The 22506-nt window shown below is 34.8% G+C and overlaps 1 protein-coding gene across 5 annotated transcripts in view; it reads right to left on the bottom strand.

The window, feature by feature from the left end:
- Positions 1 to 22170, bottom strand: part of DAB1 (DAB adaptor protein 1) — a 212335-nt gene extending 190165 nt beyond the window's left edge. For 2 of the 5 annotated variants that reach the window (XM_088153495.1, XM_088153499.1), the window contains exons 1-4: positions 22079 to 22160; positions 15041 to 15159; positions 7038 to 7086; positions 6056 to 6258 (exon numbers count right to left, since the gene is read on the bottom strand). In XM_088153495.1, the coding sequence (XP_088009621.1) occupies positions 6056 to 6122 (67 nt within the window). In that variant the 5' untranslated portion in view covers positions 6123 to 6258; positions 7038 to 7086; positions 15041 to 15159; positions 22079 to 22160. Of the gene's footprint in view, positions 1 to 6055; positions 6259 to 7037; positions 7087 to 15040; positions 15160 to 22078 lie in introns of all 5 variants that reach the window. The other 3 variants (XM_088153496.1, XM_088153498.1, XM_088153497.1) reach the window with 3 other exon arrangements.
- Positions 22171 to 22506: the final 336 nt, after the last annotated feature.

Genomic DNA, 22506 nt, shown 5'->3' with positions numbered 1-22506 from the left:
AGGCATAGAAGGAATGATGATTCTGTGCAGAAGTCTGTCCCTCCGAACTGAACTTACTTTGCAAAAGGAATCATAATGGAAGGGAAAGGAAGAGGCATGACTCAATGTAGCAAGATGGAAATTGCAAGGCAAGAGGAAGGATTTACAACCACAAACCATGGAAGGGAAAGATGATGGGCTGTGATTGGTATTTTAGCCCATCTGTGCTGGGAGGGTGAATGTCAGGAGCCACTTACCACCTGCCAATGTTTTGCAAGCTGTAGCATGCTAAGAGCCATTTAAGAAAAGCTGATCTAAGGTACCTTTTTCTTTTATTTTATTTACCAACTTTGGTGAATTAGAGTGTCTTCATAATGCAAATATAAGCAAACTCACCCTTCCAGTTAAAGTGGAGGGATTAGGGTTTTTTTATTATTATTATTATTTCTAATGAAAGAGTTTTATTTTATAAAGTTAAATAGATTTAGCATTGTTTCCTTTGACATATAGTTAAAATGTATTAATTAAAAGTGGGAGTTTCTTTTGCCCAATTCTGACACCAATAAAATCATTACTTTTATTTGGGGGTGGGGACACTTAAAGTTTTTTTTTGTTTGTTTTAAGTGGCCATGGTATCACAAAGTTTCAGAACCCCAGCTCTAGTGTTGAATTGGCCTAACTTATTAACACCATAGTTTACTTCTTAAACTGCCTACTCCTTTATTTCTCTGTTTTTAGGAGCAAATTGTTGAATAAAGGGACTTAGGACACTATCTATATGTCTGTCTGTATGTTCACCAGCAGAATAATTATCCCCCAATGCAACAGACAATAGACAAGTTTTAGTGCAGAGGAAGAAGCCAGCAAAAGAACCCATTGAAAAATGGGTTGAGAATCCAATTCAACTGGAAAAAGAAAAGAAAAGAAAAAGAAAAAGAAAAATCAGTGAAATCATTCCCCAATGCATTCCTATAGGTGAAGCAGCTCAGGATGTTGACAACCTCCCCCATTGTCCTCATGGTCACATAATCCAGAGTACAGCTATTTTTAGGGGGGTTGCAAAGAATTTCAGAAACAATGCTCTTCATGCTTTCTGTACCTTATTATTTAATAGTTTAAGGACAATCTGGAAGGACTTAGGTTAACACTGCCAAATGCAACCTGGTATTTCAGCTTCCAGTTGTGGAAATATTTCCCATAGCTGGATGCTTGAGTGAGAAGAACACCTTCCCCACATTATTATTATCATTATTAGATTTTTATCCCACTTTTTCTTTCTCTCTCTCTCTCTCTCTCTCTCTCTCTCTCAGTGGTGAACATACCTAATACTCCTGCCTCCTATTTTTCCCAACAACAACAACCCTGTGAGGTGGGTTGGGCTGAGAGAGAATGAACCCAGCTGGCCTTCATGACTAAGGGGGGCCTAGAACTCACAGTCTCCTGGTTTCCAGGCCAGCACATTCACCATTACACCAAACTGGCTCTTATTAGACTGGAAAATTCAGGAAATGCCCTCCTTCTGGGCATGATAACTCTCCTCCTGCTTCAGGAAGTCAATCCTGGGGCAGATTAGTTAGAACTAGGAGAAAGAGGCAGAATTTGCAAGCAGGTAGGGATGGGAAAGGATCCAATTCACTGCTTTTTACACACACTTTTCTTTCAGTTGCGAACCTGAAAAGAACTACAATGTCTCTTTATATAAAAAATTTGTCTTTACTCTGAATCACAAAATGCTGCAGTTTATAACTCTTAATCATTGCAATCAATAACACAAAAGCATCTAGTTCTTTGTTAAGGACAGTGTGAAGAATGATTCATTAGACATGGCCTTAATGAAAGACCAAGTATTACTTCCCCATTCAGGAGCAAAATATTTGTTTCAGTTGGATAAGCAGATATTTACACTGATCTATATCTTCTTCACTGAACATTTTAGTATATGTCTGTAGAATGAAATGAAAGCTATGTCTGCCTATGAGTAAACTGTTCCTTCTCCAGGGCAAAAACTGTTCTCTTGCCAAGTGTAGGATGAGAAGCAGGCTGTGAAGTAAAAAGGGCAAGGAGCTAGTTTACTTTAGATTACCAGTATGTCTCTTCAGCTGATAAAGTCAACATCTCAAGGAATAAAGAAATAAAATAAGTTTCAAGTGGAGGAAATAAACCTTTAGTACTTTATTCATAATCTATAAATATTTACATCAATGCGTCTTCTCTTACTATTATAATCCCCATCAGGGATTACATATTTTTAATAAGTATGACTAATAAAATCATACAATTCCCTTTCTCAAGGTTATTAACAGCCTGATTTATTCACTCTCTACAAAACCAAAACTAAGCAGACAAGCAGCAAACTCATGAGTCAGATTTATTAAAAATTTGTCACACTCCTACAATAGAATACCCATTTTCTGGGGACATGGCCAAGATAAATTTAATTAAATCCCTGAGAGGATTCCTTTAAATCTTGTCCTCCCCTCTTTGTTATGCAAACAGCTATTTGAGGTTAGGATAGAATATGAACCATATATATATATATCAGAAATACTTCCATTTGCTTTTAATTAGTGATGTCAGGCATCTTTAGGATAACTTTAAAAATGCTACAGCCATTAAATAAACACATATCCTGTTTTACAGGACTACACTGCACAAGCCAAGTGTCCAAGTATCTCTTAGAGCCGAACATAATGATTATAGGGACAGTAATCAGCAGGAAGACAGGAGATAGGTATTTTGATGTAAAAAATAATAATAATTTTAAAATGTTGATCTTTTTAGGAGGTCAAAACAAACAAACAAGCAAAAGACGGCTACAAATCCAGCTATCTTGTCTCTCTTACAGCCCAGGACAAAATGGCCGAAAGAAAGTGCCCAGAGATGGAACAGAGAGTGGGCATGCCCATAGGAAGCTTTAGTAACCAATAGGAAATGGGCAATTCCCCAACACTGACCATCTCATAGGCAAACTCATCGCTAAGGAACTGACGGTTTTTCTTACAGCAAAATCTTACAGAACAAATGAATACAAGTTTATGCAGAAAGAAACTATATCATGAGAACATATCCCTTAAAAAAAGGCATGCTATCTTTGTGCCACGATTGTAAAGCTGAACTATTATTGAAGTGAGGCATCAAGCTGAAAATAGGTTGCTTAACACCCTGAAACATATGCTGGCTTTCAAACCAAAGGTTACTTGTTTCATTCTGACTTCAATAAATAATGCTATTTGCATTCTAGAGGCTCCAATTAACAATTTCATAATAGTTCTATTATTATATTCATGGCTTAAAATATATACCCTAACAATTACAATTACCAAATTGTTGTGAAACACTAACAAACATACTTGTGACCATCACTGATGCTGACATTCAGTGATAGATAAGAGAATTTAACATTGGCTGCAGTCTTTTAAAACTTCCAGGTAATGTTGGGGGTGGAAGTGGGCAAAGTGTGATTTTTAAATTTCCTACACATTCTGAAGTCTGTGAGCTAATATTTATGTTTATAGGAATTCTTGGCCTATAATTTTTAAAATACTGTACTTCTCCATATATAATATCCCCCAAGAATATGTACCAGTTTGCTAAGCAAGCCATTGTAAGGTGATGTCCATCTGCTAGTTCCAGGAATCCTGCCTTACAAAAAGGCATTAAACAAAATTCTTCATAGACTTCAATCACAAATTCTACTAAGTCATATGTGGTTTAGGCATAATTTATTGACTAAATGACAGTCTGCAGCAAGACTTAAATAGAAGAATGGGAACTACACAAAACTCTTTTCTTCTTTACAGACTTGCAATGAGCTGCTGCTTTCAGATACTTAATTCTTTTTCAGTCACTGAAGAACACAGGAGCTATAGATGAAAGCGTTAACTTCTCAGCAGTATGCAAGTATAGTTCATAGTGTTCTAACACAGCAGAAGAAGCAGCCCAAGAAAATGACAAAATAAGCATGATTTACTTAGAGCACCTCCATAAGAGGATTTTTAATCACTCTGAAGACCAGTCCAGAACTGATTATATGATGTTCCCTTATTTGGGAAGCTGAACTAGGTTTTTAGTTCTTGTAATATGAAATCAAAGCAAAGCTGGATTTTTTTCTTTCCTGTGCTGCTACTGCTGAATACAACTTGTAATGGTTTGCATTCTGCTTGGCGAGAACTCTTACCTTACTTCACCTCCGGGCTCTTGGGTTCAAGTAAGGTTTAACTGTTTCCTTGCAGCCATAAAGGTTCAGGGTCCCATTCTTATATCCTTAAGGATACATTTATTTCCCTTCCCTCCTCCTTCCCTGACACTAACTACATACAACTATATTTAGCAACATTGGGGAAAGTACACAGCTCTAAAGTCTCTTTCAGAGGCTTTTAAGAAAGGAACACGATCAAGATGTTAAGCTTGGAATTACCTCTTTTTCCTCAAATATTATCCCTTGCATAAGATACAAGGATATTCTCTCAAAGTGGCAAGGATAAGAGAAGGACACTAGCATTTATTTTAAATTTTCACTTGAGCATAAATTGACATAAAGGAATTTTTGCTAGCACAGCAGACAAGGCACTGCTATTCTATAAGACAGGTGGAACAGGCAGATTGGATCATGGTAATTCCTATTTTCCCCAGTGTTTGGAGATAGACAGATTGTACCACTGACTTCAGAACAATTGCAAGGCACTCCTTTTAACGCACCACGTAGCCTACATATTTTTTTCGTTAATCAGTAACAGAAAAACAGAACTCTGTTCAAGGCTGATGGCTGGCAAGCACAAGATATAGTCTAAAGGATGTTTCAGCCCAAGAAATAGAACATCAAGTTCAATCCAAGATCAGCTGACAAGAAGAATCAGAAACAAGGAAAACAATGCCAGTCATATTTTTATAAATGTAGTCCAAAAGGCCTGAAGCATCCAAAAGAATTCTGAAGTCAGTGTTGGCTGATGACAGGGGATGGCCCCTGAACTCTACTGAACTTGATTATTCTAAGCTATGGAATTTTTATAATTTTGCTTCATCTTTAAAGTGTCTTCTGCAGGAAGAGCATGATAATTCTCACTCCATTTGCTAATTGTGTGAAAATCCATATACAAAAAGATCATGGTATTGCCCATCCTGCCTCTCCCTCCTTGATCTTATTTTATTTTATATTTTTAGGCTGCCCAATTCCATTTAAATTCTGGGCAGTGAATGATGTAAGACAATTAAAAAATAGAATACAGAGGTTCTACAGAACAAATATCTAGAAAAATAATACCAACACCACTAAAACAAAGATCCCATTTTTCAAAGACTTGTTTAAACAGGGTCAGGATAGGGACCATATAAATATCTGGGGAAGATAGTTCCAAAAGTCATGTGTTGTAATAGAGAAGTCCCACTACCTGGGCTATATACAGAGACTTTGAATATTTTAAAAATAAAAATGTATGCACGTAAATGTATTGAGGATTCCCCTCAATATATACACATGGGGAGCAGGGCAAAAAATATTTAATAGAGTTTGTATTATAAGATAATACAAGTGCATAGATAGCATGGACAACAAGAAATAAGTACAGTATCTACAGCACAGAACAGAAGTAAATGATGGTGTGTGCTGTGAAAAAGCTTATCTATATGAAGGGCAGGAAGCACTACCCCCACTGTGAAGGGACATCACAGCATCAAAAATTATTGAAATATGATTAGCTAAAATATCCACCAAAATCTAGATTGGTTGATAAAGCCACAGGAGAAAACAAATCAATAAACGAAGTAGAAATTATCGCTATAATGATCAATTAAAAAGGTAGATTTAAAAGGATTTGAGAAAATATACCAGGAGCTTCTAAAAATCTGCTTTTCCCCTATAAATGCTTATAGGAAAATACAGAATAAACCCCGTTTACATAGGAATTTATAAGCCTTCTGCATATTACTGATTTCCATCAGGCTTAATGATAAAATGGAGGGACAGAATTGGTGTATCTATTTGGCCAGTGGTTAATTTCTAGTAAAACAACAATACAAGATCCTATAAGTATAAATAGAACCAACCTTAACTAAGCTGTAAAGTACAAGAAATTCCTACCTTTCTTTTTAGACTCTTTCTTTGTGCTGGTTTTAACAGCCACTTGAAGTTCTGTCTCAGTTGACATCCTATTGTATCCTTAGTCCTCTTCACACAGATCCAGTATCTTGACCAGGCTCATTTAGAACAATTCTTCCAGAGAATTACTTAGCTTTTCAAATACTAGAATCGAAAGAGCTCATTTCATTCACCCTTTTGGAGTGCTACAATAAAAAAACAACATAATTAAGCCATCTTAAGAATAAGATTTTCTAAGACATATTAAGGTTCAGCTGAAACTTCCTGTCTAATGTATGTTAATTCTCATGTATGTTGAAAAATAAATCCTATTTTCTATTTCTCACATTTATGAGAGTTACACTAACTGCAGCGGGATACAAAAGTAACAAATAAATACTATGAATGATTTTGAAGTTTACTGAAGTCCTTAGAATTTCTTACAATTTCTACACACACACAATGTTTACAAACATACACGTGTTGTATTTATAGGGGTGTGTGTGTGTGTGTGTGTGTGTGTGTGTGTGAAAAAACTGTTCAATGTATCTCTCTCTATGAACTGAAAGTGGCTTATAATGGGATCTCTTCATTTTATCTCCACAACAGCAACCGTTGCCTGAGGTTAGATTTGTACCTGGCGCTCCCTGTTGCTCCTAACACCTCAACCATAACAACAACTTACTGGCAATCTTATATATAATATTTATATCTTGTATATTATTATATATTAGGGCTGTAAGGAATTTTGAAGGTGTGCTTCAGTTTGGAGAAAATCCAAAAGAAACACTCCTTCAAAGCAGCATCCTAGACTGAAGGACTATCAGTCTGATTAGAATCATCATCCTGCTTCAATCTTGATATTAAAAAAGACTTGGAATAAAATTCTGAACCAAGATGGTAAATTTTAATACTTTGAGTTCAGATGGTACAATTCAATTTTCTGAGTAGAAACTAGAGTCTCAAATTGGATTACTATAATTACCCAGATCAATCCAGTATCTCAAGCCAGAATGGTTTTCCTTCACACAACTCTAGCAGATAGATAGACAGATAGAGTTAGCTATCATACATATAACATACAAACAGAAGCAGAACAAATACTTAGTGTTCTATCCCTCTTCCACTAGCCCAGCTGATTGCATTCAATTTTTTTTATATATATATATATAGCTACCAAGCTACTGCTTGAAGGGAAAGTTGTAGACACTGTGGCAAAAAAAGTGTGTTGTTTAAACCCATCATGGCATGTCAACAAAAATGTACATTTGGATACTGTAAACAAAAGCATAGTCTTGAACATAATAATTAATTTTAAATATCAGCGGCAATAAAAGGTGTTGAAGAAAGAGGAAAAGTGTATTAAAGAAGCAAGCCAGAGAGACTTAAGGGAAATAACTACAGGTAGTCCTCACTTAATGATGGTAATTGGGACCAGCAACTCCATCGCTAAGTGTGATGTCACATGACCATGCCGATTTACGATGGCAGTTGCGGCAGTTCTAGTTCTGTTGTTAGGTGAATCCTGTGTGGTCCCAGCATCCCACAGTCACATGATCACCATTTGCGACCACCTGCTGGCCTCCCCATTGACTTTGCTTGCTGGAAGCTGGCAGTGAAGGTTGCAAATGGCAATCATATGACCGTGGGTTGCTGCAATGTTGTAACTGCAAACCAGCTGCCAAACACCCAAATCACGATCACGTGACTCTGGGGATGCTGCAACAGCCACAACTAAGAGGACCCATCATAAGTACCTTTCATTCAACGCCATCATAATTTTGAACGGTTGCTGAATGGGTGGACGTTAACCAAGAACTACCTGTATATTGTTGGAAGCAGTGGTGATCACATGACTGTGGGACACTGCAACGTCATAGTTACAAGCCAGTTGCCAAGTGCCCGAATTGCAATCAGTGACCACGGGGACACTGCGAAAGCCGCAACTATGAGGTCATAAGTCCCCTCATTCAGTGCCATCATAACTTCAAACAGTTGCAGAACAAGTGGTTTCTGAACGAGGACTACCTGTAGTAATAACACAAAACAAATGTTGGCAGGGTTATTTTTTATAATTGTTGAATTTGAAGAGAATAGACAATGGAAACTTATACCTATATTTATTTGGAGGTTAAGGTATTTGATTATTTTATCCACAATTTAACAATGTTCAATACCTGTTTGCTATCATAATCAGCATAAAATATTTAAATTTAATTTTTCAGGATAAATCTCTTTATGGAAAATGGATTATACTTCAATTTTCACAGCAGATATTATTGTTCATAAATAACACATTGACTAACTGAAAATAAGTCTTCAGAGTACATTGTCTAGAATTTTCAGGACTTTTTTTTTACTTGAGTTTATAAAATTTTGCATGGTGGAGTGTTCCATTTTACAATAATAGTTTTCTTCAAGGAGATCTGCAAAAGGGGAAATATTAAATAATATTATCAAATATTTTTTAAAAATAGTAAGGAGGTAAGATTACTAGCATTAAATAACTATTATAGGAGTTAATGTAGTATCACCTGACACACACTAAAACAATTAGTTTTTATGCATCAGAAATAATCATGTGAATTAAAGTTATTACCATACAAAAAAGTTATTAAAACAGAACAGACAGAAAAGGGAAAACACAACATTATTGTAGAATGGGGAGTTACAAATGAAAAAGAAACAAAATATAGGCAATCACTGAGAGTTACTGGATTTAAAACTAGAAAATAGATAGTAGAAATGCTTTCTGGATCAATTATTTCCACCACTCATGAACATTTTATACATCTATCTTGGATTTCTTTCCAAAACAACGTATCAACAATTTTCTTATTAATGGGAAAAGCACTTCTGGTTGCACAGAGAAATCTGGCTGTTCTCTTCATAAGCATGCTATTATTGTTATCCCAGTAGAAAAATCATTCATGTAAGGCTATCAGTATGACTGATGCTTTACATAGTACTGTATATGATGCAAAAGAAGCATGCCAGCATGAAAGTACAAATCAACTATTGAATGATAGAAAAATATTGTCATTCTGATGCATTATAGTTTCTTATCTCAAAGCTGCCTGGTCATTTTGTTCAGCATGAAGGACTGTTATCAGAAACAAAACTAGTTGTACTGCACTAAATTCTAACTAAGCCAAACTGCTGTTGATGTATACATTATACTTCATCAAGAATATCTTATTCTGAAAAATTTCATGGTGAAATATTGAAAAATCCTTAAGGCTAAAAAATATGTCCATAATTCAGAGACCAATGGAATGCAATCCCACATGCAGTACTATCCTTCTACTTTCTGCTCATATTTCAGGAGCAACATTGCTCTTCCCCAATATGAAAAAACAAAAAAACATATTGATGCTGTTCTAATTCTGGTTAGCATTTGTCCACCTAGAAATACATTCCCTTTAAATTTTACAGCCCTTTATAGAAAGAAGCTATCACTTGAATTTCATAGATGTGCACTTTATCTACTAGGGCTCCAGTATCCACAATATCCTCCAGTATTCTGTTATGTTGAGATGGTGTGTTTTATGAATCTTATTCTATCAGGTTCACTTTCTGCAACAATGTCTTTATTCTTTGTGTTCAATTATATCTGCAACCATAGAGATGAGAATCTTATAAAGTAGAAAAAATAAATATAAAATCAAGAAGCTGACTGCAACAACTTAATAGTCAATTCCTAAAACATTTTTTTGTCTTTTAACATTTTTGTTGATTAGGTTCCTTTTACCTGAGTTTAGCATCTTTCTTCCTGCTAATGTCATGGTAATCAACTACACTCTTCTCTAGCATCTTATCCTTCTTGAGCCTTGTCTCCCTGAGAGATTCTCTCATTCCTGTGTACTGAGCTCAGCCTTCGGTGCACAAATTCTTCTGCATAAACCTTGGCTTACGTGACCTCATATAAATTGTCATTACAACAGGGATTTAGTCATTTAGAATGACCTTCTCCATAAAACTCAGCATTCCCAAAGTGCCACCAGCTGAATGCCCCTAAAGTCCTTTTATTCCTCCCTGTGACTCAACCCAAACAGGACTCTTCACCCCTCAGTTGCTAACAATGGTTTAAGAAATTCAGTATCTTACAATCCAAAGATTAAAGCTTCTTGATGCTTCAGGGTGATTTCAATAAGTGATTTAAATTAAGTCTGTAAAACTACTTGCCCTTTTCAAATTCAAGTTCTTTCAACGTTTTGAAATGCTTCAATAACTTTACATGGCTATGCACAATTTGAACTCATTTAATATTCTTTTAGTGTGTCAAGGTTTGTATATGGTTCTTCTTAATGAGCTCTTCAGATCTGTACATGAATTATGCAATTTTTAAAAACAGATCCTCAAAGTCTGTACAACAGGTTGAGAAGGATAAAGTTTCTGCCATCTCTCCCAGAAACCCAAATAAACTTCCAAACCACCTAATTGAGCCAAAAGTAAATCTACTCATTTCTAAAGTCACCAACTTCCAAATGGGTTGTAAATTATCTTAAAAGAAAATGAAGAATTAAACTATGCAATTAAATAAGTTGAGCTAATATAGACATCTTGACAAAACTATGTTTTAAATAAGGTAAAATTATGCAGAAACCATAAAATAAATTTGAAACCCTAACCCTTGAAAAGTCCACCAAGACTTGAAGCCCCCTACATTTGTGCTAATCTGACACTGGGTTCCTTTCCTTGATATGTGATCTGATGCTTTTTCCAGCTTGGCTGCAATACAGCTCAAATTTCTCTCTCAGAAATTTCACAGGCAACCTTAACAAAGCCTTAAAACATTGGCAAGACTTATTTGGCACTCATTTGTCCCTTACAAACTCCCAAAAATCCAAAGAACAAAACAGAGTCCCTACTTTTTAAACTCTTCACTTTCTCTAAATACGTCTAGTCAATGCCTAGTTAATTTACAATGTTAAAAAACAAAAACTGTCAGCTTTTCTAAGTAGGATGTATCAAATGCTTGCATCCCTCTACTCAGAAAGTCCTCAAAGCAGCCACATCAAGCCTTCCTGAAGGCATTTTGTCTTCAGTATTTGAGTACTCTCCTGAATAATACCAACAATAACATCATCTTGTTAGTTTATGCAGCAAAATGTGTTTGGAAAGATATCTAATGGAAGAACACAGGAGACTCTTCAAAGATGCAACAGTGTTTATACCAAAACAATTTTATCTGTTCACTATATACTGTGTGAAAATCCAGTTAACTTATAAACTTCTCTATGTATTCAACATCCTCTTCAATATATAAACAAGAGGTAGAAGAAAGACTTTAGATCCACCTATGATTACATTCTAAAGTACTATATACAATTTTACAGTGCATTTCTCTTGCTTTATATAGTAATCCAGCATTACATCTGCAAAATCTTGTCATATAAGACAGAATCAACAAAAGGCTATGCCATCAAAGGATTCTTTGGTCAATGATACTCAAAACTAATGAGAAGCCGAACAAAATCAGCAAGCATACTTTTCTCTTTTCTAGTTCTTGGTATACAGGTAGTCCTTGCTTAACAACTGCTCATTTAACAATGGCTTGAAGTTACAACAGCCTTGGAAAAAGTGCTTTACAACTTGTACTCACACTGTTGCAAACCATCACCCCCCCCACAGTCATGTGATTGCTATTTGTAATCTTTTTTACAATGTTGTTTAGTGAATCACATGGTCGTTATGCAAATTCCAGCAAAAAACATCCATTTGGGAAGCTGGATTTGCTTAACAACCATTGTAAAAATGGTTAGAAAATTTGGTTTGGTCACGCAGTGACACACTTCATGACCACCCTGCTTAATAACCAATTTCCCAGTCCCTATTGTGGTCATTAAGCAAGGACTACCTGTAGATTGTTTTCTAAAGACTATGATGGAAATCAGTCAGGTCAATGCTTTTACTGTCAATCATAGCAGCATAAATTTTGTTGCATTCATAATAATTACATCAATATTGATTTTGCAACAGTTTCAACAGTTGTACACTTCATTCATACAGAGTGGCATGTAAATACCATTCCCAGAAAACACAACACAGAATATTTTATTAAGCCCACAACAACAAAAATATACTCACTTTTTAATTTGTTTAAAAAATGAAGAGATATTTAGGATGCTGTTGATTCAGACCATATTGTTAAAATTAAACTTAGAAGGCACTATAGAAAGAAATTCCTGAATAAACTATTCACACATCTGAAGGAAAATATCATGGTGCAGAAACAAAAAGCTAAGTAGAAATCAAGGTTGAAGCCTTAGACAATCTTTTTCCAATTCTCAAATTCAATGCTTTTATCTGTAAAATGGGTGCAGCAGAAATTGTTATGAAGAATAATCCAATCAAGACTGTCAAAAACAGTGAAATGTCAGAAGTCTATCCAAATTATAGGACATAAGGAACACTTTTAAAGCAGGTTCCTTAACTAAAAGTATAATTATATTATTGTTTTTCTTAAAAGAAAATGACAATGGTAATCATTATTTAGCTTGAGTTGAGGAGTGGTGGCCTCTTTCTTTTGATTAAACTCTGTTTTATACTCCATGCTTTATTAAGATGTAGAACTAGATTGACAACGGGAAGGACGCATTCAATAGCCCCCCAGTCTAGATGCAATGAGTTGTCTTTCAAGTCATTTCAACTTAAATGGAAGGAAGCTTTTCCCCTTTAATTATCACGGCATATTATTTCTTTTTAAGGAGCTGTCAGGTACACAGCATTCACTTAACTGATCTCTCATTCAGATGATAACAATGAAACTGTTTCACAGGAGTGGCTGTTTAAACACAATATAAATAACCTCAATTTCCCACAGGGGGGGAAATGATTAAAACAAAAACATACTGATGAAAATTGCTTTCTACAAGTCAAACAGCACTAGCTTTAAGCAGAAATCTTAAGAAGTGGATTGCATGATAGCTATTAAAGTACCATTAGACTACAATATAGAATTGCATTATATTTGTGAAATAAGAATTTCAAGTTAAAAAAAGGAATAAAATAACATTGCTTTTATACTGTCATTTTTAAATAACATGCTTAGGAGACATTAAGTCCTGCATAAAATTGAAAGCAAAAGCATTAGTTCCATAATGTATTCCACCCCATCCCACAACAGATTTTTTTTAGATTTTAGATTTTACCACTGGCTTTTCCTTTAAAAAGAAAAAAGAAAAACACAATTTCACAAATGAATGAATGAAAGGGTAAAGTTGGAGAGGTATTTTAGATTCACTGATGGAATGGTGAAAGGGTAGACCTTTTTTTTAACCAGGTGAGAGTTTTGCCATTTTACCCTTCTAGACCAAGAAAGAATGGTAAAAATATAATTTTTGTTCTTTTTCTTCTTCTTGCCAGTCCACTGATGGATACACCAGATAAGCAGGTGTCTAGTACAAAGAAGGCTGGCTCACACAAAAGGCCTATCAATGGAAACCATATGTCCTCAAAAAGCTACCCATTGAAAGCAAACAAATGGGTGTTTTTTTTTCCCCCTAGCATGGATGGAATGGGTAAGAAAACAGAGAAATCCTCTAATCAGGGCTTGTGGTAAGTACCTTTACCAATGCCAAAGCAGATAGAAGGGCTATAAAAGGATGCAAAGTAAGTTATGAAAATCTACTATGTTTTTACTTCATTTTGTGACTATACCTGTGGCACCAGATGATGTATTCACTACTGCTTTTTCATTAGATGGCAGCTAATGATATTTTAACCCTGCACTAGCAGCCCCTCTGCAATACCCATAAAAATCCATAGTAGAGAGGGAAATCCCCTTTAGCTCTATGCAGAAATCAAATCCTAAGGCACTGATAGTAAAAACTTTATCCAACTACCATTCTGAAATGCCTTTCCGGTTACATTTCTATGATTCACATCATTTTCTTTCAGACTATCTTCCTCCACTCCCATCACCAAAATCCTAGAGGAATGGTAAGAGAATCTTTAAAAAAAAAAAAAAAGTTAATACTGTAAAGGTTCTTGAACAATTTGGCCCACTTCATTCTTCAACAGCTAAAGTATGCATGCAATGTTTACTCAGTTTGCTCAAACCACACTTTCCTGAAGTTATTTAATACACATTCAAAAACCATTATTTTCCTAAGTAAAAGCATCCTCTGAGGTAGTTCAAAAAAATTACTTTTCTCTAAATTGTCAAATCATTGTCCAAACTGAATATTTTGATCAATGTACATCCCTAAAACAAAGTTACTACCCTTTGTAGGAACTGTTTCATTAACTAATAATTTCAATAAAATATGCATACAAGACCCTATCAATTGTTTTATAGTAATATGGATATAGTCCACTAAATTTATTAAAAACTTAAAACAATATCACATTCTATTACTTTTTAAACAACAGCTGTGAGGGCAAGGATAATTGTTATCAATACATTAAAATTCAAGCCTCAGAATAAGCTCTCTTCCTCAACGCCTTTTGTATTCAAACTTAAGGCTTTTGTGTGACTTGTGCAAGTCAACTCTAAAATATTGTCCACATTCCATCTATTTTTAGTATCCAAATTAGAACGGCAAGCAAACTGCTATTCAAAGTAACAGCTTTCATTGTCTCTGCTAATCTAGGTCATTGTCCCTATTTTTTTTTTTTTTTTAAAAGGAGTAGCATGTGTTATCAGTGTGATGTCATTTCAGCTCTGATCTTTTGCTGTATGTGTTAAAGCAGTCCAATCCTATCCCTCCTTTTTAAAATTGCTGATTTTTCTAAAGTGTGCATTTTTGCTACAGTATTTATTACTACAGTGTTCATATAACTGCAAGTTACAAAATGTCTTTATATTATCAAAACCCAAAAAAGCGGATTCTTTTTTGACTGAGCAGAAGTAATGAAACACATTTTTTAATTAATTGACTTTTAATTCTTGGAAAAGGGTAGTTTATACCCTGAATGCCTCTAATGGTGACAGGATACTCGGTAATTAGAGAACTAAACATTTTGAAAACCAGAGTTAGATACCTGAAGCAGCTGAATGGATCTGTCCTTATGGAGTCAGAGACACCAAAACCACACACATACTGTGCTTCCCCTCTCTTTTGCTCTTCACACAGACCTTGCAATTCTTCTAAACAGATGTTCTGGTAGGACAAAGAAGGATTAGGGTGTAACCTCCTCCTCCCAGTGGATGAAATCAATTACAGTTGCCATCATAACTATTGAAAATGCCCTAGAATGAGCAGCTGTAAGACTGTGTCTTGGATAATGATTTATATTTCTACTCTTTTTATGATGGTTTTTAAATAAATCTTTTCTTTTCTTTCCTTTGTCCCCCTTTTTTCTCTTCTGAAATTCTGATTACTAATTAAAATAAATTATGATTCACTATTACACTTTGCTTTGACAATTAAATAAATTCCTTGAGTCATTTTTCTAGCTTAGGTAAGGTACACTTTCTCTCCAAGGACTAATCAAGGCATATCAGGTTTGCGTGTGAAAGTCTAATCAGGATAAGCTGATACATCATTCTTTACATTTGTTTTTTATGTTGTTTTCTGTGTATTTTTAAAAAAAATTGTAATAAACATTAAAAAATAGAAAAAGGATGGCATCCATATGTCTCGCCTCTGGTAAATGAAAGAAAAGTTCAATGAGGGCATATTATTTTTGCGTTTCCTTCATGTTGCATTACTACATATATTAAGAATGGGCTGCATATGCTCAACTCTTGAGCATGTGACCAGGAAGGGTGGACGGGGGTGGGTTGGTAAGAATGCAGTAGGAGGCAGCATTTTGAGCTACTACCAGATTGTCTCTCCCATAGGGAAGCCCTGGGAAAAAATAATTCTGGAGTATTTTTCTCTGCAGCCCCTGACCTGATCCATTTTTTAAAACTATATATGAGAGAGAGAGAGAGAGAATGTGCATTCCATTCCGTTTTCAGAGGATTATCTTGCTGGTGGACAGAAATATGGAGAGAAAGAGAGGAGGGAGGGAGGGAGGGAGGAAGGAAGGATAAATGAAGACGAGAGCACAGGCCACCAATAGAATCTGGCCTACTCATTTTAATTTGATACACATACAGGAATAAGTAGCCATGCTAATAATTAACAATATTTGTTAAACAAATATGGACAAATCTACCAACTCTGGTTGCTCCTTAAATTTATTCCCCTCAGACCTATTAGTATTTCTGTCTTATTGATGCATCAGTTTTTAATTTTTCAAAACAATCTGTAAGAAATTTATATCAGTTTCTAATATCCATTTTATATATAATTCCCATATATATATAATGCATTTCCATACATTATTTTCATTACATCAGTGTCAAGGTTTTTTTTTTTTTGGTAATAAATGCTTTTGTACCCATCTTAACTAAACATTTTAATTAAAAACAAAATTCAGAAAAATACAATTTGGTTTAAATTATGCAAAGTTGGCACATTCCTCATAAAATGCAAACTAAACAAAATTCTCTATTTTTAGAGTACATACAATTCTTTCCTTATTTATCATCCTTTTAAGATCACAGACACAAACACAAACCTTGATTAATTTGTGACAGGTTAGAGATACCACATTTCATATCCATACAACCAGCAGACTATCAGATGTATTACTTAAACTTCATACAGAAGATACAGAGACATTTGGGGAACCGAAACTCAATCATAGTAAGTAAACGACTGTTATGCAATTACTATTGTGTACACTTATTTACATATATATCAAATTTGTCACCACCCATCTCGTTACAAAGCATTATAAGTCTGTATGAGTACGAAGAAGTACTTCTGAATGTATTAAGGATTAATTATTTCCTATGTCCTTTTTAAACCAACCCACATTAATTAAACAAAAGAATTGAAGACTTGTTCCGTATTATGTTCTTAAGTCAGGTAGCTGAAGTTGAGAGCAAAAGTTTCCTAGAATTTTATTACACTATATTGTTTGTTAAAGTACAAAACAGAGTCAAGTGGAAAGATCTTTCCCTAGTTACCACATGTTTTTAGCAGAAACATATAATTTATTTATAAACACAAGCCACACCAGTCTTATCCTTCTGCCACATTTTTGCCATAATTTTGATGAGGCAATTTGCCCAGATGCTACTGTGCCATAAAATCCCAATCCTATCTATCTTCTTGCAGAAGCCTCAAAAAAAATATTTTTGCAAATTTCTACACACAAAGGTACAAAAGTAAATCATAGGAATAAAAAAAATAGTGAAAGAAAAAAAGCATAATCTGTTTTCTATTAAAAAATAGAAAAGTACTGTAAGCATTTAAGTCTTTAGCTGCAACTTTATCCAAGTCGTACTGAAATCGGTGACAGTTACTTTTGAGCAAATATGCATATAATATTTATTGATTTATTAATTTATTTATCAAATTTGTATACCGCCCAAATCCCAACAACTCTGGGCAGCTAGAATAGCAGTATTATTGATATATGCAATCATAACTTCAACAGCACCCAGCTATGCAAAACATTAATGTTAGATTCCATAACATATTCTAAAACATATTTTTTAGAAAACTGGTTTTCAATTATCTAGTATCATTTCTTATGCAAACACAGAATAGCTACTGCATAAGAGAATGCCAGTGAGAGCCTTTGTGTTTCTGTGTGTTTGTATGCATGTATTGTGAAATTTATACTCACATGCTCCTCCCACACTAGCTCATATTATGACCAAGGTTCTATTCAAGGAAAACAAAACAAGGATTTTACATATAATATGTGCCCACCATGTGCTAATCCCTTTAAGACAAAATTATGTTAAGTGAAGTGCAGGAAAAACGTAATAAATAGTAAGCAAACATGTAATGAGATAAAAGAGAAGGAAATAGAAGGAAATAATTTAGTCTCCGCTGCCATTCACTACACTTCTCCACAGCTTTCTATCCTTAGAATTTGTCCTTGCTTCCACCACATATATACACCATTTCATAGATTACCTTTTGTTCTTTAGATTTTTCACCTCTTTTTGAGGATCTCACCAATGCCATCCAATTCCAACTTCCTCTGTATTCAATCATCACCCATTCATTTTTGACTTTGTCACTTTTAATTTTATCACATACCCTTAAATATCACATTCCCACTGCATTCAACTTACTTTTTTGTTCCCAACGTACTACTATATGCCTTGGTTCTTACTAAATGGCCCATAGATATTGACCTCTGCTACACATCACAGCCTCGATCAACTGAAGCTGTCATATAATGCTCTTTACTAAGATAAAGAAGGTGTAAACTGGATTATCAGCCTTGGTCATACCTATGCCACATGCAGCATATCCTAATGATGAGGATAAAACCAGTCACTTGTGGTACATGCTATATACTAGGTCACAAGCACAATTGGAGCACAGTTTTACCCCATTAATAATTACACTAAACCGAGCAAGCTAGGATCTCTAACTATCTTGCAAGACAACATACTATTGCTTACATCCCACCAACTAATAGGATGCACTTTGGAAAAGACTTGGTGTTCAATATGCTGGCTTTCTACTGTAAAAATGGAACTTTTTCAGAGACCCCTCAACATATGAGTTAACGCTATCAGTTATTGTGTTATGTTATTTATTGCATTTTTATTTGGCACTTGCAGATGTGGCCTTTGACAGCCTAAGGCTGAGGCTTGAAGGCTTAGAGAAGAAGGAAGCCCAGGCAATGGACTTCACAGGTATTTACAGTACAAAGAAATAAAAGAAGAAATGAATCTGAAGGAATTTATTATACCACAAAGTTTGTTAAAAATTTGCAGTCTTCTAAAACCAAGGGTAAGTCCAGCAATCCCACCATTAGCATTACAATCAAATGCTTTTTACTCCAAGGACAACTATAGTAAAAAAGTCTTAATTACACATGACAACATGACATGTCTAGATTCAGAAAACAGATTAAAGATACAACAGGGAATGCTCAATGAAGGAAGAAATCTACCATGGTTAGTGTATCTCAAAATAACTGGAAAAATAAAAAGTGATCTTAAAAAAGGAGGGACCTTGAACAGATTAAAGATGCAACAGGAAATGCTCAATGAAGGAAGAAATCTACTACGGTTAATGTATCTCAAAATAACTGGAAAAATAAAAAGTGATCTTAAAAAAGGAGGGACCTTGAAAAATATGACAGAATTTGAAACACTTGAAATTTGAAAATCAAGATAATCCATTAGGACACATTTATAAATTGTTATCGAAATATGGGGGTGTAACAAGTTAAAAACTGTATGATACAATGGATGCAAAATTTGAGAGAAGTAATCACAGTGGATCAATGGGAAGAGTTATAGAAAAATTAATAAATTTAATTAAATTTAAGTTAAAGAGAAAATTAGTATAAAATGTTCTACAGATGGTACATAATGCTATTAACGATTGTCAAAATAGGCAAAACGTGCAACCATTGTTGGAAATGCCATAATATAGAAGGAAAATCTTACCATGTGGTAGCTATGCAAAAAACTAAAAAATATTGGACAGAAATACACCAAAATATTTTTTAAAAATCCTAAAAATAAAATTTGAACTTAAACCATAAATATTTTATTAGGTATAATTCCATAAAGCATAAATGAAAAATACCATAATTTACTAAGATATATGTTGACAGCAGCAAGAGCAAATCTGGCACAACATTGGAAAAGAGTAAGTTTGCTGTCATATCAAACTAGGTGACCAAAATTGGAGAATATGCTGCAATGGCAAAATTGACAGTATACATTCATAACAGAAATTTAACCAAATTAAAGCAGAAATGGTTCCCTTTTATAAAACAATTTACACAGCAAGGCAGATTTAGTTATGTGGGAGATGGTTTCTAGGATTTAAACAGAAACCAACAACAATCATTAATGTTCAGTGCCTTCTCTGTGGTGGCCCCACACTCTGGAAAAACATCCCTCCATAGATACAGATGGAGTCCACTCTCCTGGGGTTCTGAAAACCCTGTAAAACCTGGCTATGGTCTTAGGAGTTAATGTGCTTTGAGGGGTCCCTGTCATGCTATGTTTTAATGGCTGTTTTTACTCCTGGCTGTTTTGTTTTGTCTAAAATTTAGATTTTTAAATCTAAAATCTTAAATATAAATTTAGATATTACAATTTAGTATTAGATTTTGCAAGCTGCCCAGAGTCTGGTGGAGTAGGCAGCTTGCAAAATAAATTTAGCAAAATAAATAAATAGTAAATAATAAATATTTAAACTGTGGTTAGCAGTTGGGGACACAAATAGAAGGGATGAGGAGGATGTGTTATCAGAAAGTTTTCTCACTGTTTTTTTTTTTAATCTACATTCAGTAGTTATTCTTTTGTTCCATCTTATTGTCTTCCTTACTTTCTTTTGTATTCTGTTATTTTAACAATTAAAAAAAATCATATTTAAAGAAAAAAAAAGAAGTGGGACAATAAAATTTTGTCCAAGAACTCTATACAGAAATAAAAACAATTAAGCCAAATGAATAAAACAAAATGAAATATTTAAGATCAATGATGATTTCAGAGAATGAACATGGTATTGTTTGTTTACAATTTATCAGACTGCCCAACCATACTCAAGATATCACTCACCAGCTTCTAATTCCATTGTTTTCAATCAACAAATTAGTTCCTTTCCTTTGTTGTTCAGTTATCACCACCAATGTAGCAATTTAGACTAACACCTCTGGAGAGAAAATGCTTTATTAAGCATTTTACACTGCCCAGAGTCTCTTTGTGTGAGATGGGTGGCTATATACGTATGATAAATAAATAAAAATAAATTAAACTGTAAGCTGCACCTAGTAAATTAATCCTGCTGTACATTCAAGCAACCAAAGGACAGGATACACAATTTGGTTATATTCAGGTTGTTCCTGAACTGAAAATGAGACAAAGCTATTACCTGAATATATAGTAAGTATTCCTGCCCTGTATTCCTTGAATGAAGCTGATCTCTAAATTTGCCTTATTCCTGATGTGGAACTTTGGTATCCCTTTGTTCCTGGAAACTATGTGTTTGCTACTAAATTATTGTTTGGATGTCACATTACAACATAATATTTACAAGATGAACATAGAGTGAACTGGTGGCTTTGTCTGCCAGAAGTAATTAATAAACCCAGAAATTCTGCCCAGGTTTTCATTGTGTTATGTGAAACTGAAAGTCTGGCTCTTCTTTTCTTAACAATCTAGAGTCATAAATCAAGAATAAAACTGGTTTAATGTGATATTCAAACACTGCCTATATATGTATTGTCGAAGGCTTTCACGGCCGGCATACGATGGCTGGTGTGGGTCTTCCGGGCTGTGTGGCCGTGTTCTGGAAGTTTTGTTTCCTAACATTTCGCCAGCACCTGTGACCGGCATCTTCAGAGTGCAGGAGCACCGCCCCCCCCAGATCTCTATAAATACCCACAAAAGGGTCACCTCATCCTGGGCACAGAGAGAACTGCTCCTGTCTGTGCTCCTGCACACTGAAGGTGCCGGTCACAGGTGCTGGCGAAACGTTAGGAAACAAAACTTCCAGAACACGGCCACACAGCCCGGAAGACCCACACCAGCCACTGCCTATATATTTACCTGTTTCTGTGATACTGACCTGTTATTCCCAGAGTTCATTCTGCAATGCAACTCACAACCCATTTGGACAGCTTATATTACCTAATGCCATTGCCTATGCATATTTCTCCCACAGCTTACCTATCCAGGCATTTGGCTCCAGGCATTTGGCTCTGGGGTATACTAATTACTCAACAGTTTCAGTAAGTGTGGATGGTTAGATATATATTTTTTACGAGAGATGAACTTGTTTATTTAAAAAGTGCAACACAGAGACAAATGCTTGCATAAATGTAAATCAAGTCCTTAATCTTGTAGTTACAGTATACTTACATCAGCCATCTACAAACTTTTAAGACTGCATTAGTCTGGAAATACATTATGAACTTGAACATGAAAGAAAAACAGAAGAACCAATCTTAGAATACCCAGTTTGTGAACTCCTGCTCTAAAATGCCTGAAGAATATTAAGGTAAGTATGACGGAAAAACAACTTTGTACATTACCAAACCTGTGCCGCTGGAATTTATTGTGACAAGCCGACAATATTTTTTCCTCTCCTGGGAAGCTCTTGATACTACTAAAAAAAAGTGAAAGCAACACTAGGAAACTAGAGGGAACAAAGTACACAACTGAGACTGGAATGTGTTGCAATTATGGCTGTTAAATGTCTACTAAAGTGAACCTGTGCTCCAGAAAAATGAATGTTACCTCAGGGAGACAGAATAATCTTCAAGAGAATATGGGATATAAGTATCAGAAGCCTTTTGTACTTTGAGTCACATGTGAGATGAACACAAAGGGTAGCAAATTTCTTTATTTTTTGTATCACAACTTTGTCATTTTTAAAAGTTAAATATTGTTTCATTATTTCTTCTTTTTAGCTGCTAGAATAATGGAGAAGGAAAAGTTGTCTTTTAAAAAATTAAACATT

The sequence above is a fragment of the Python bivittatus genome, unplaced genomic scaffold (assembly GCF_059951505.1).
Source record: "Python bivittatus isolate LINGU-HERP-01145 unplaced genomic scaffold, Pbiv_v1 ctg000700_np1212, whole genome shotgun sequence".
Classification (NCBI taxonomy): domain Eukaryota; kingdom Metazoa; phylum Chordata; class Lepidosauria; order Squamata; family Pythonidae; genus Python; species Python bivittatus.
This window is presented reverse-complemented; position numbering and strand designations above follow the sequence as displayed.